General features: G+C 35.6%; 1 protein-coding gene across 1 annotated transcript in view; it reads left to right on the forward strand.

The window, feature by feature from the left end:
• SEMA3E (semaphorin 3E) overlaps positions 1–14,512 on the forward strand; it is a 143,505-nt gene that overhangs the window by 100,099 nt on the left and 28,894 nt on the right. Inside the window, exons 5-6 of the mRNA XM_026071298.1 lie at positions 5,602–5,695; positions 14,176–14,295. Of these exons, the coding sequence (XP_025927083.1) occupies positions 5,602–5,695; positions 14,176–14,295 (214 nt within the window). The remainder of the gene's footprint in view (positions 1–5,601; positions 5,696–14,175; positions 14,296–14,512) is intronic.

Here is a 14,512-nt window from a genome sequence, read left to right on the forward strand (position 1 = left end):
TGTTTCTTTGTTTTTACAATGATATTAAGAAGAAAATAAATTGTGTATGTGGAACTAGTAGATCCAAGAATAATATCCCCTATTGGGGACAAGGGTCTTTGTGCAATTCTCATTAAAAACAAATGAAAAATTGCAATGGACTTTAATGTAAGTGTTCTGTGAGAGGATATAGCCCTGCAACTGAAAGTTAACCCTTTGTAACTGAAAGCAGCCCTGATGCTCTTGTGCATCAGTGTACAGACACGCGAGGAAAACACACGGTCTTCTGAGTAGGAATGTGAAAATCCCCTTGGCAGCCCTTGCAAACCTCCTTCGTTTGCAGCTCTCCCTCTCACCCTGGGCTTCAGTCCCCAAGTCGGATGAGCCTAGGGGAAAGCCCACTCTACCAAGTGTCTCGGCTGGCCTGCTGGTTCATTATGACATTCTTCTCTCTCAGGGTCAATGCAATCCATCTCTTCCCAGAAGTCTTTCTTCCTCCTCAAACAAGGCACCATGATTAAACAAAGTCTTTGCTGTTGACACTTTCTTCTTTGATGCTTTAGGAATTATTTGAACAGAAAAAAATAGAGTGAATTATATCACACTAGCATCACATGGCTTTTTTCATACTTTCAGAAAACATTCATAACTCCTCACAAGTGATGCATCTCTGTTTTACATTTCCCCCTTTCAATGGACTTTTTGCAAGTGAACATTCTTAAGGTTCGTCATAGTGCTCTTTAAAAATGCTTGAAAATACATGACCACTAATATGCAAAACAGAAATAGCTCTTGCATATAATGTTATTCTTACTTTATGTCCATATAACTATGAAATCATAACTCTATGACTAAATTTTACCCAGTGAGTTAGAGTAATAGTGAATACACCCAGTGTCAAGAACTAAATTCACAAAAATCTGCCCAGTCACAACACTCTAAATATGAGTTACTAGCCCCCAATATAAATTATCTGGACTTCTTAAAAAAAAAAAGAAAGAAAGAAAAAAGGCACAGTAGTGCTGAAGAGTAGACTTTGGCTATACTGTTCAAGAGTATATGTATATAGTTAACTATGTAATTAAAGATTCTGAAGTGGTTTAAATTTCCTTTAAAAATGCCAATATGATATGTTTTACTTTTTTATTTACCTGGAAGATATTAAAAAATGAAATTGAAAAAATATCCCTTTACAGAAAATCAAATTATTTTTATCTTAAAAATAATTTCATAGGAAAAAACAACCAAAACCCCTATAATTTTAAGTCCCTGATTTAGTGAGAAGACATAGACATAGTTGAGAATAGGCATAGGTGCTTTGCTGAATAGGAAGAGAAGTAAGCATATGTTTTAAATTAATCACATGCACAAATGCTTTCTTGAACCATAGCAAAGCAGCACTTGGTATGGGAAAAAGCAATTTTCTGCAACAAAAGTTAAATGCAGTCTTTAAATTTTAATGGCTCTGATTGACCTTTTTCTTCATTATTATTTATAACCTACATTCTTCTTCATTGTCTAAAATTATCAATTCACATTGAGTTAATGGTAAAATGGTTGCTGCCCTTGGAAATATCTTCTTTTTCTTTTTAAACTACATGATTATTTTAATAATAGTTGAAAGTGTATTAGGTTTCCTGAGCCATAGGCATCATAAATCAAACCCAGAGCACCATTTTTTTTCCAAACTACATGTATAAATTAGTAATTCCACTCCCAGTCCCCCATATGTCTCTTTGCGTGACTTTCACCCTAACCACTGAAAAGTGCCTGTAAAATAAATGGCAATGTTGAACTGCTGTGTTGTATAATCTGTGAGGAAACTGTCAGTTTACTTCTGACATTTCTCAAAGGATTCCAATGTCACAAACAGCAAGAAGGGTTAGAATTATAGTATTAGCCTTCAAAGCCGATTATTAATGTGCAACGCTTATTTCATTTAAATTGGTATCCTGTGGAAGCTGACGCATCTAACACCTGATCTTCAGTTACTTGCCCCAGTGCTAGGAATAACTTATTGCAACCATGGAATATTTGGTATGCTGTCCTAAAAGGTGAAGGTGAAAAACCTCTCTTGGAAGGAGTCATTGATTACATTTTACAGTGACTTTTCAGACAGTTTCATGCATCTGCAAGCATTTATGAGATACACATCCTGCTTTGTGTCAAAAATGGTGAGATCCACTTAGAAACTTCTCCAAGTTGCACTGAAATCCAATTTTTGTCTACCTTCACTGTTAGTAATGGTTTATATACTTAAGCCTCTATCCTTATTCAGAAATTCCAGCTGTTAAACTATAGATAATGAAAGGACATTATGTATAGTACCTAATGTTTTCATTATACAGTTATATAGTTAACTATAAACATATATGAACCATGAATCATAAAAGAGATGGGTTTATCTTTACTATTGGTTTCATTTTGATTCTCAGAGAAAAGGTTCTCTGTAACAGTAGAGGAGTTAATTGGTTAGGGGTGATAATAATAAAAATCCAGTTTTAGTTAAGTTGTTCCGTGTGCAGATTTCATGCGTATAATAAGGTTTGCTATTTCTGTTCAGGTTTTCTCATGTGGAATATGTGTTCATGTGCTTCTGTAAGGATCAGGTCTATTGCATATAATCAGCATTTGCAGTGTTGTCAGTGCTTTAAGGATACAAGAAATTTGTCTGGGTATTTGCAAATAAAAAGACAGTGCACATATACTTTGAAATGTCTGATCAACTTCTCTGAGTAGTATAGTTTCCATAAAGCATCAGGCATTGCTGAACAGCATAGAAAATATGCACAGTAGCTCCACAATGACTCCCATCTGTAGCACAGACATGTCCCGTACTTCCCTGTGTGGAACAGCACGGGGAACTATGTGGTCTCGGGTAGCACTTTAGAGCAAACCTCTTCTGTTATTTTGTGAGTTTTACTTTGAGCTTTGGACTTGCAAACTCATCTCAACATCTTGGTGAAATCTATCATTAGCTTTTTCCCTTTTCTTTGTGATACTATGCTTTGATTTAAAGTGATAAAAAATCCTTCCATGTCTTCTGGAAGGTTGCCATACTGGGCCAAGTTTTACTGATGTGAGTACTCTTAGTGGAGTTTTATCTAGGGAAGATCTGAATAGGAAATGTGGCTTATGATGCATAGGTGGGACCTATTGCCCTCCAATACAAAATATTCAGCTCCCTATATAGGATGAAACATGAACCACAAAATATGAGTAATAAAACTTCAAGTATTGATTCAAAATATTTTTGTTTCCACACTTCATCTTGTAGACCTTACTTGAGTATGCTTTTCTTTAACCAGTTTTAAATTTGTTGTTTTTTCCTTTCATTGGCAAGTCCATTTTTCTTTTATTGCGAGAAAAAGTGAACAGAGAGCATTAGGACTAGAAAAAACTATTAAATCTGTAACTCTCAATTTATCTTTCCACTTACTTCTAAATCTTCCCTTCCAAAAAAATGGGTTTTTTTTCTTTATTGAACTGATATATTGACAAATAGTTTAGTCAATATCCTAGAAGAGAAGCTTTTTCATAAATAACTTATATTTTAGTACCTGATTAATGAAGAAAGAGCATCAGGCAGTCAGGTTCTTTTTAGAAATACTTCCTTAAATCATATTTTATGACAATAATGACTCCCTAGTCCATTTGTGTGCTTTCAGGAGGTTTTTTTCTTTCACTTTCTGAGTTCTCCTTACTGTTCTTTTTCTACCGTTGACCCAAAATATCACGGTATTTAGTTTCGAAACAGAACTGGTATGTGATGTTTAAAAAGTATGGAATGGGGCTGAGATTTCCACACAAAGGGAGATATTTCCTCTTTGTTTGACATTTAACCAACAGCATAGTGGGAATAGTTACTACTGATGTGTAATTGAAGCTGATTCAGCGGAAAACAATATGCCTGCAACGCTGGTCTCTAGCTAGGATGGCTATTTTCTGCTGCATCATCTTCACCTTTAACATCAGTCACTCTACAGGATAACGTGCCTGGGTTTGGCCAACACAGGAGCTTCTGGAAAGGTGAGATTCTGAGTGCCTTCTTACCTCACGGATTTTAAGACCGCTACTAATGTTTCCTGGTTTTCAATGGCTTTTTTATTTCACGTACATACGAAACAGATGTTTTATTTTTCCGGAACTGTATTCTGTGTTACATCCCAATTTTATGGAAACTCTCCAACTAATGGCATTCTTACTTTTTGACCAGAAGTTGCAGCAAAATGGCATGTATTATTTAGACAGATGGGAATAGACAACAGGCACATCAGTTTGGCTCATCTGGGGACTAAGGACTGAACAATGCTAATGTTTTGGAGTGGAGGGGCTTGTGAGAAATTCAAAATAAATTGGTTTAAATGAAACACACAGAGAAATTCCATTATTCACCACAGAGTGGGAAGTAAAATACAATTTTCCCACTTTCCTTATATCCTTTTCTTTCAGTACTTTACTTTGCTTTTTTATTATTGTTTCTCTTGCCAGTTTTCCATCTCATGCAATGGGCAATATCTCTTCTGTTTGTTTGTTCCTAGTATGTATTTTATGTTTGCCTTAGGAGATATAACTAGCATAGGCGAAACTACCAGGAGAGCAGGGAGTATTACTATTGGTCTGGGAGCAACTGCACTTACTTGGGAAGGGGCAGGTTTTGTAGGTTGTTGGGTGAGATGTGTAGACATTAGGTGAGTGATCTGGAAGGAGAGGGACAATATAACATTACAGAGAGCAGACACAAAGCCAGGTTTCTGTGTCTATGAAAAGTAAAACTACCTCAAAATTCTAGGTGACTTGGGGTCTTGTCACATGCAATTTTATGCCTGACGACATTTGCCGTTAACATATTAACAGCCTGAGTCTGAGATTAGTTTGCTTGAGTAGGTAGGTTGAATTTCTCTGATATGTTGACATAATCTGTATTTCATTAGCCTCTGGAGTAAAACTGTGACGTAGAACTTGAACTGCCAAAATATCATAATATGTATTAGTCACAGGATTGATGAGTGGCATATTTTTATGAAGGTGAGCTTTCTGTCTGTTTGACCTTTTATTCCTCTTTTCTTCCCTCCATGTTTTGTGGTATTTTTTTTGTTAACATATAAATACAAAAAATAATCAGACAACAATTTTCTGGTAAATCCACTGCAGAAATCATATCTGCTCTGAAAACTCTAATCAGGGATTCATTCCTAAAACATACTTGCATGGAGAAGATATATAAAAGCCTCAAAGCTACCAACAGAAGATAACACAGCATGATATATTAAACAACTACTCAAAAAAATGTTTAAAAGGGAAAATACATTCCATAGTTAGATATCTATCTAATTTTTAGATAATTTGGAGAAAGACAGAGGAACCTTTACTCCCTATTGCTGTAGTAACGAAACATTAAATTTAGTGCATATTTTAATGACTCTTTTGGGGCAGTGCACACACAAAGGTGCTTTGTAGAAATGTTCATGACAAATATATCAGTAAGCAATCATAATTGTGTTTTGTCCCTAATGAAGTCTATCCAGAACAAAGGTATAACTAAATTAAGCTGGTCTCTAAGGACTTTTTTCTTTGCCTGTAGTGTTTATGCTGTTTTCTGTGACTTTTTTTTTTTTTAAGGATCATCTGTTTCAACTGGAATCGCACAAATTTGAGAGAGGACGAGGCAGGTGCCCTTTTGACCCCAGTTCTTCCTTCACCTCCATCTTAATTGGTAATGATCTTTATGTCTCAAACTTCACGGGTCCTGTCAGTCTGTCACCCTAAGTCTCTTTCTTCAGCACTCCGAGGTGTTGTCAGCCTTCCATTGCAACCTTCCACATGTCAGACTTAATCCTAATGGTGCTGCCCACATTAATTTTACATTCCAGGCAGTGATAACTTCAGCAAGAGTGTCTCATAAAAGTGAGTAGATGGTATTTTATGTGCGCTGTTCTGCAGGGGTAATTGGTTGTCGTGTAATTTTAGGAATAATAATTTCCTGCTTTCCTTCAAAGCACAACAGTATGTTTAGCTTAGTCTTTTACACCTGCAAGAAATACACAAAAATTAATATTTTTCATCTTCAGAGACTTAATCTGAATAACAGGCATCCTATAAAAATGTTTGCAAGTTTAACTTTTCATATCTGAGGCATTTGTTGTATATGTAAAATTTAGCTTTTTTAAGTTCAAAATAGAAGACTTTTTTCAACACCTTCTTCTAATAAAGCTACCCAAAACTGATGATTCTCTGTTAGGAGGGTTGATCTTATACCTGATACTTATAAAAACAGAATTCAGTCTAAGTCTTACAGTGTTAGAAAACTGCTGAGATGATAGCACTCCACTTTGTGTTTTGCTGGTAAGCATATCACAGAAGGGCTGGGACCTTAGAAGTTCTAGCAGAGCAAACCGTATGTTTTCCCTCTTTAATGTGTTCCTGAAAACATTTTGTGAGATAAAGCAAATTCAGTCTAGGCAATATTATAGTACATTGGCTAAAAATAGACTGGAACAGCAGGTAAAGGGTGAAAGCTAGATGCACTTAGGGAGTAACACATTGGCTTTGTGTTTTTAGGAAACATAAACAAGGTGAAAACTGAGCATTCAAAAGGAACAGTCACTGAAAGAGAGAGCTAGAAAAAAAGAATCCAAGGATCAAGTATAAATTTTCAACTTTTCAGGAATAAAAATAGTTTAGGATTTAAAGACCCTTTGACACTTACTTTTGACTTCAAATCTTAAAATTGGATCTTAAAATCAGACTGCTAAAGTCTCTAATTGTGAACTAAAATGATACAGGTCACCCATAGTGATAGGGAACTGTTGGCCATGAGTGATAGACATATTTTTACAGGCTAGGTTTTTTCATTCCTTTACATCACCAAACTGCTTAGAAGAAGAATCACCACTAGTAATGTTAAATCTTTCATATTGTAGCAATTCATCAAAATATTGTTCATTATTAGACATTGTTCCTCAAATTCTTAATAGTTCATGACTTAAGTAGTCCTGACAGAATCAGAAAAAAAAAAAAAAGTATTTTGACTGACCTTCCAAAATCCATGAAGTAAAGATTGTTATGCTTTCCTCCACTCTTGTTTCTAAATTGTTTCTGCAATTTTTAACAGGTTCCAGTCTTAGCTTGACATGGGAACAAAGATTCATCCCGTGGAATTTGCTGTAGGCCTGAAACCTCATGGTCTAATCTTGAAGTCCTTTGCAACCTTTACTCAGACATAACTAAGTAAATAAATTAACCTGATCATGTTCCTACTGTGAGATCAATGTGAATTTTATTTGCTTAAATGGAAGCCAGATTGTCCCACTGAACACTTCAAGACTGATGATTAGTGATCGAGTTTCTGGCCTATTCATTAGTTTGCCTGAATTGTGGGAGGTCCTATGGATCCTTATAGTTTTACCTGAAAGAGATATTCATTATATAAGGCCTTCCTCTGATATATGGTGGTTCTCGGGCATCCACTGACAAAGGGTTATAAGACCTAGGTCATAAAACTAACAGTTCTGTAAAGCTGCAAGAGTAGCAGGGGGAGGTGAAGTGTTTTTATCAGATCACTGATGCAACTGCAAAAAAGAGACAAACTTTCATCTCTTCATCAAGGGTAGTGAGACCTGAGAAAGTTATTTAGAGGCTGCTTTCTAGGCCTCCACTGGGAAACCCTGTCTACTGAAGTTTACAAAACTAATTAGACAAAAAGGATAGTCTTGCAGAAATAGTCAAACCTACCCACGTTTCTTTACTGACTATACAAGAATCGTAAGAATTTTTTTTACGAGGCTGTTTATCATTTAGACACAAACAGGGTTTCAGAATTAGGCAGAGTGCCAATAGATTTCTGTGAAACAGAGATTTCTTAAAATGCCAACTTCATTGAAAATGTATTTTCTGTTAGGAATAAAATTAAATCTTCTCCAGTAAAATTAGCTTTCAAATACAAAGAATAAATAGTTTGGTTACAACTATTTCTGAGAAAATTCAAGTGATCATAGAATGTTATTTAAAAATTATACCAACATTCTTAACGGTGTTTATTTTTTCCATTTCAATTGGAAGTAAACACTATTGAAGAATATGCTAAAGAAATTTGTATTTTGGTGTATTCTACTAACTGGAGACACAGTTTGTCAGAGAAACAGAATTAATTCCTCAGACTGTTCTTCAGACTACAGAATGTAGATCCTTTAGCTTTGCACGTACCAGTTTGAAGAGGGTGGAAGACAGATGCAAATATGGCACGTATTAAAGTTTTTTGGGTTTTTTTTTGAAAGTGAAGTTGAGCCCTTTAAGGCTGAGTGTGCTTTAAAGGAAGATGATGCTCCTTCATTCAGCCAGAGTCCTGGTTCCAGCCCATGGTGGGCATGTCCCCGTTGTCGGAGCTGTCAACAGCACCAGGCACCCGAGAGCGCTGATCCTCCAGTCATCCCTCCCAAAGCTTGGAGGCTCCCTTCCTCTTTGTGAACTCCATTTTTTTTTTTAGAAATTGAATCTGTAGTCACAGGAGACCGGAGCACAGCCTGGCCTCCTCCTGGGATGGAGTCAGACCGTCCCTGGAGCCTGCTCCCAGGGCTGCCAGTGGCCTTGGCCCTCCTGCGGAGATGCAGCCGACGTGTGTGTCCTTGCTCAGGTTTTACACAAACCTGTTAACACAGGCTTTCACATCACAGTTTTGTCTTTTTCCTCTCTAACAGAATGATTCAAAATCTGCTTCCACCTCTGTATGAAGCAGAACTAATTCAGGTTCTACACCAGGGTGGCAAATGATGAAGAATGAGGATTAGACTAACAATGAAACTTTACATACCTTTGACAAAGTTTAAAAGCTATTCAGCTTGAAAGATCATCTGCAGCATACCTAATTAGAACCAGATATAGCTAGATTAATTTAGGAAGAAAGAGAAGCTCTTGTGCTGTATCTTTTCATATATTTCAACACTTCAGTTAAAATCCTTGCTTCAACAAAATAATAGTTCGTGACTTGGCTTTAAAACTAAATATCCATGCTGTAGTAAGTTTTATTACAGGTTATCTGACCCCGTGGTAAAGCAGCTTGTGATGAATTCTTCAATTTATGAACAATTAACTTTTAGTAATTTATTGTCAGCATCAGGAAACAGAATGGATATTGGATGGCAGACAGGTTGAATAAAATGTATGTGTTTAGATAAATTGGATTTAAAACGTTTGGCTTTCATTTCTAATGAACTCTCCCATCTGCTTTCAATAGCCCAAACTGCTTTTGATATCAGATCATGCACACTGATTAACTTAGACCACAGTAGTTCTTGAAAGCTGATAAATTAGTTTATGCCTGTGTGTTTTGATAGCTGTAATATTTCATCAGCAAGTAGTGATAAACTTATATTACATTTGAATATTTTTTCCATCAAGAGAATCCATTCTGATAATAGTCTCTGTTATAACAGTTTTAGAACAGTTTCATATATTTATATCTTTTTTTTTATTCTAGAAAACAAACTAAAAAATGACATTTTTCTCTCAGAACAGAAGACAGAATAATTGAGTTACAGACAGAAAAAAAAAACCAAAACACTAATATACTAGGATACTTAGTTATTCACCAGTTCAGAAATAACTAACCTCTTTTGAATTAGTGGTTTTCTACTGTGAAAAGTATCAGTTGCTACAAATGTGAATTTGTATTTTAATTTTAGTTGTGATTAATAAAAAAATAGAAAGGTAGATATGGCTGACAGTGAGGGAAACACATGAAACACACTGCTTAGTTTCTACTCTTTTATTCATAATAGAGTTAGTCCATTCCACAAAAAGTAATACAATAGGGATTTCATACAAAAAGAAGCACTGCTGAGGAATAACAGCTTGTTTCCATTACTTTTTTCAGTCTGAAGCAGATACACAAAAAATGCCCAAAACAAATGAAGGAAACCCACTTCTGAAGTAGAAGCAGCCTGTCTATAATAATGCAGTGTACATACTAAATGCTTTAAATGAATGCCTATGCATTTGAATATAAATTATATCTAATAAAATCTAAAATAATCAAGAATGTTTTCACTCAGAGTTGAAAAGCAACATCTGTTTGTAACAGGGTTCAGTCAAAATAATTGTCGTTACTCTGTGATAGAGATTGCTATTGGGGAGTAGGGTTGGTCTGTTAATTAGTGAGTCCATGTATGAGATAGAAAAGGTCTGTCACATGTCTCTTCAGGGAGAATGTCGAAAATCCCTGAATGGATACCAAAAATGAAAAATATCTTGTCTAATTGTGTGCTTTATTCTGCCACAATTAATAGCAATAGACAGGGCACATAAAATGCAAAAAGGACCTGAGAATTTGGAGGTTCCCAAAAACAGAGACTCCAGTAGGGACCACAAGAGGTACTCTGTAGTTCAGCTGTATCAAAAACAGTAAATATGGGTTCTTAATTAGTAATAGGAACCTCCCAATGCGAAGCATGCATGGGTATTAACACGAGAATAAAACAAAAGATATTTCATCCATCATATTTGCTGCTGAAAGCATGTTTCTTCCTCACAAAATTAACTTGTATGTAGTGAAAATCAGACTCATTTTTTTAATATGTTCTATTTAACTTTGCATATGAAAGGCATTTTCAGTATATTAAAAAAGGTAGGTATGAATAGACCTAAATCTAGTGAAACTTCTCCCTGCATGTTTTATATGCAGTCATATATATCCTATGTACTAATTAAATTGACATATCTTAACGTTTTCATAATAATCATTTATGTTATGACTGCAGAAATACTGTGAACTCACCCACCCTGAGTAGCATGTATGCTTATGGTCTATAATTACAATATCCAGACACTTAATTAAACAATTAAAATAAGGAAAGCAAAGAGTGCTATGTAAACTTTGAAATTTTATCAGTATTTTCTAAGATTTTGTGCTTCAGTCTGTTTCACCTTAAGGTTCATCATCTAGGAATTCTTGCTGATTTTAGAGGAAAAATGTAGTATTTGATTTCTTTCATTTTTTCCTCTAAAAATAGAGCAAAAAATAAAAACATATTTTAAGTGGTCCCAATTAAAGTTTGGTGTACTTGCTTTCGAAAATGAATAGTAGCTAAATGAATACCTAAAAAGTGTCCTGTTATCACTTGAGCTAAAAGTGTTATATGAGGACCATGGGATGTTTTGTTTTAGCTGGAGAAACCAAGCTGAGTTATCAGTTAGATTTTAGCAAGTACTTTTCAAATATATGTTTATACCAACCTCCTGAAGCTGAGTTTTGACTGTAAGAGGGAAGGAGTGGTGAAAGCTCTATGAAATTGCTCAATTTGCAGTTGATTTTCACTGGAAGATATTAGTTTATTAGTGTGATCAAGCAGCAGTATAAAACCCTATGACCAAGATAGGGGTGAGTTGTTTGTATAGTAGCTAGAACTTTTCAACAGAGAGAAACAAATAGAAATTTAGCCAGGATTTTTCAAAACACAACCTGAAGTAACTTCTAAACTGGAAGCACGTGTAAAAATCTACCAGTGTTTAGAATTTTTAATATGGATTTAAAGGACATGATCAAAAGCCTGTTGAAGAGGAAAAGTGAAGATCCTCTTAATGTCAAAAGTGTAAAAGTTTTCAGAATTAAGTTGAATGTTTTTGTGTTGAGATCTTTGCCAGCCCCGCTCATTGGTATTCACTTATTGTTTTCTTGAGTCCTTCACCTGTCTGTTCACACTTGTTACTTGTCTCATGTTTAGTAGCACTCTAAGGTAAAAAATCAGATTTAATTTCCGTATCTGTACAATATATTTCATGGAACAATATCGAGCCAAGACTGAGATGTCTAGTGCTCCTCTCAGGACGGCTCAGATAAAATCAGTGATCAGCTACTCTGGCTTATGGGGGAATGCCACACCAGCAATTCAACTACATATACTGGTGCTTTTTACATGTGTCAGACAGAATAAATAAGCTTCATATCAGAACTTCTGATTGCCTGAACTTCTAAATGTCCGTTTTAATCACTAGCAATATGTGAAGAGTCCTTTGCCCTGGATTGATGCCTTTTCCATGTTTCACTGTCCTTTTGAAAGGATAGAAGCAGCATGTTTTGTATTAGTGCACCATAATCTGCAATAAAAAAACAGTCTGATATATTTATCCAATGGAAATTTTTAAAGGAGGATTTATGACTGGTGTAATTCATTAATTGTAGTCATAAATATTGTCTGGAACATTGTTCAGACATTGGCAAGTTTTGCTGTTTAAGTACCTCCGAGTTGTTTAAAAAAAAAAAATTAAGCCCTCTGTTAGTTTTGGTTAACTTCTACTGATGCAATAATTTATATTTACTTTTAATTTCACTTGCCAATATTTTACAGTAAACCACCACCATGTATTTTACAAGGTAATATCCATTCTTCATGAGGTGAAGCCTAAGGGAAAACTATGCTCAGCTCTGAATCAGCAGAGGTCTGTGAACCAGCCCCAGCTGCCAAACTCCTCTAAACTTTTCAGAATCATTATTTAGGCTTATGGTACCATTAAATTAATATATATCTCTTAGTAAAAACAAAATTCACACTTTTAGGGAGACCAATGAGCAAAACTTTTGCTTTTGCTATAATCTTTAATAAATGCCAGCAAATGTTATTATTTGAATTGATCAGTTGTGTTTATTTTGATTAGGAGGTAGGAAGCTGTGTCACTGAAACCTTCACTCAGATTATCCAAGAGCTGGAAATAATTTATTTCCTTCTTTTAGTGCAGTTTATGCCTGCTGTACTATTTTATAACATAAGGCTGCCACCTAGTGACCATAACTGTCTACTTTTAAAATTAGGCCTAACAAATTTCTGATTTAATCCCACATGTATATAAAATATATTATTCTTAATGCTTGGTCAGTTAAGAGAGAAATGCACCCATGTATTACTACAATGTAGAATTACTGCTTGTATTTCACTGAAAATAAAATACATCCAGCATTGCAATTCTAGATGGGTCAAACGGGCCAGATTTTTGAATATATGTATCCCCATATCCATCCCCTTATGCTTATATAGTTGTCCCCAACTATAGATAGATTTGCCAAAGTTATTGGCACCCACTATTTTATGTATGATATTTTACAATGGTTACTTAATTTGTTAATGCCACCTAAACCCTTTTGAAAATCGAACATGACTTCTGCTCCCATAAATTTTTCAGCAAATATTCACCACTGTTTGTGCAGGATGGAAGAGATCTCAGGTCCTGGCCCTACTCTGATGAATATTTTAAGGATCTGAAAACACGTTATTGCTGTAGCAGAGAAAAAGAGGATCTTTTCCTCTGTCTGCTGAGCTAGCAAGTTATGCCCATGCAGTAGTTATGCCAGGTGAAGTGGAACAACTCCAGCAGGCTGCCTGGAAAGACCCCTCAATCTCACAAACTTTTTTGCTTGTTTATGGAATTCGCTTTAAGGTGGTAGGTACTGCTTTTTATCTCTCTGGCTGAGGAGCTAACTGAATTCAGCCCCTCAGGATATTGAGCATGTGCTTTACGTTCAGGGCAGTTACCACTAGTCTTCCTTTGCACTGCACTCTGAAACCTGCTGCTGAATTTTAATCTCATTTTCTGGCCCCTGTTTGTCCACTCATCCAACATTTCTTCTCTCCCAAAAGTTGCTATGGTCTTTTTGCTAGCTATTCAACATCTCTAAAATAATAATAAAACCAACATGTCCCCTCCAGTGCTGCGACCAAGCAATTAACTGCTTCTCATTAGTAGGACTGGGGCACTTCAGGACATGCTCAGAAGCAAAGCCAGAAGCAAAGTGAGAGATCTTTGCATTGGTAAACATTTAGGTGCTGACAAATGATAGGTATCTGTAGGGCTAGTCACCGAGGCAATTTAGGTGCCTGATGTTGCAGTTAGATGGTATTTTAGCACCTACCTTTTGTGTGTGTGAATCTATCCCTAAGTCATTGGGTCAGTTTTGAAAATAGGGCTGAGCCCATTAACGAAGTTTCAAAATCTTGTCCTCATGCTGTTCCAACTGCAAATGTGTTATAGCGCAGCTTGGAACAATGTCTACGCACTCTTTAAAGTACATATAATTTACTGACTCACCTTCCCACCTGAATTTGAGTAAAGACTAATGAGCCATGTCTTCCCCATCATAAGTAATGAAGTTAATAAGCAGAGTATGATCTTTTGTTTGTTTGTTTGTTTTGTTTAATGTACGGTCTATAGGTGGTGAACTTTTTACTGGACTCTACAGTGACTACTGGGGAAGAGATGCTGCTCTGTTTCATGCTATGAATCGTATGACACATATCCGAACTGAACCCGATAATGAGCGTCTGTTGAAAGGTACAGGAAGTAGAAGAAGGAAGAACATGGAATCAGAGGTCTTTTATATAACTAGAGAATCTCTGTTAACCAGAAATTAAAATTATATTATCCATGAACACATTATCGAATTGAAGATGAATTTGATTAAACCATCTTTTTAATGAAATTCTTTTGATTTCAACAAAACTCCCTGCCAGGATGAACAAATTGAAAATTTTACTCTGATTACATATTG

Source organism: Apteryx rowi, unplaced genomic scaffold (genome assembly GCF_003343035.1).
Source record: "Apteryx rowi isolate R43461 unplaced genomic scaffold, aptRow1 scaffold_108, whole genome shotgun sequence".
Taxonomy (NCBI): domain Eukaryota; kingdom Metazoa; phylum Chordata; class Aves; order Apterygiformes; family Apterygidae; genus Apteryx; species Apteryx rowi.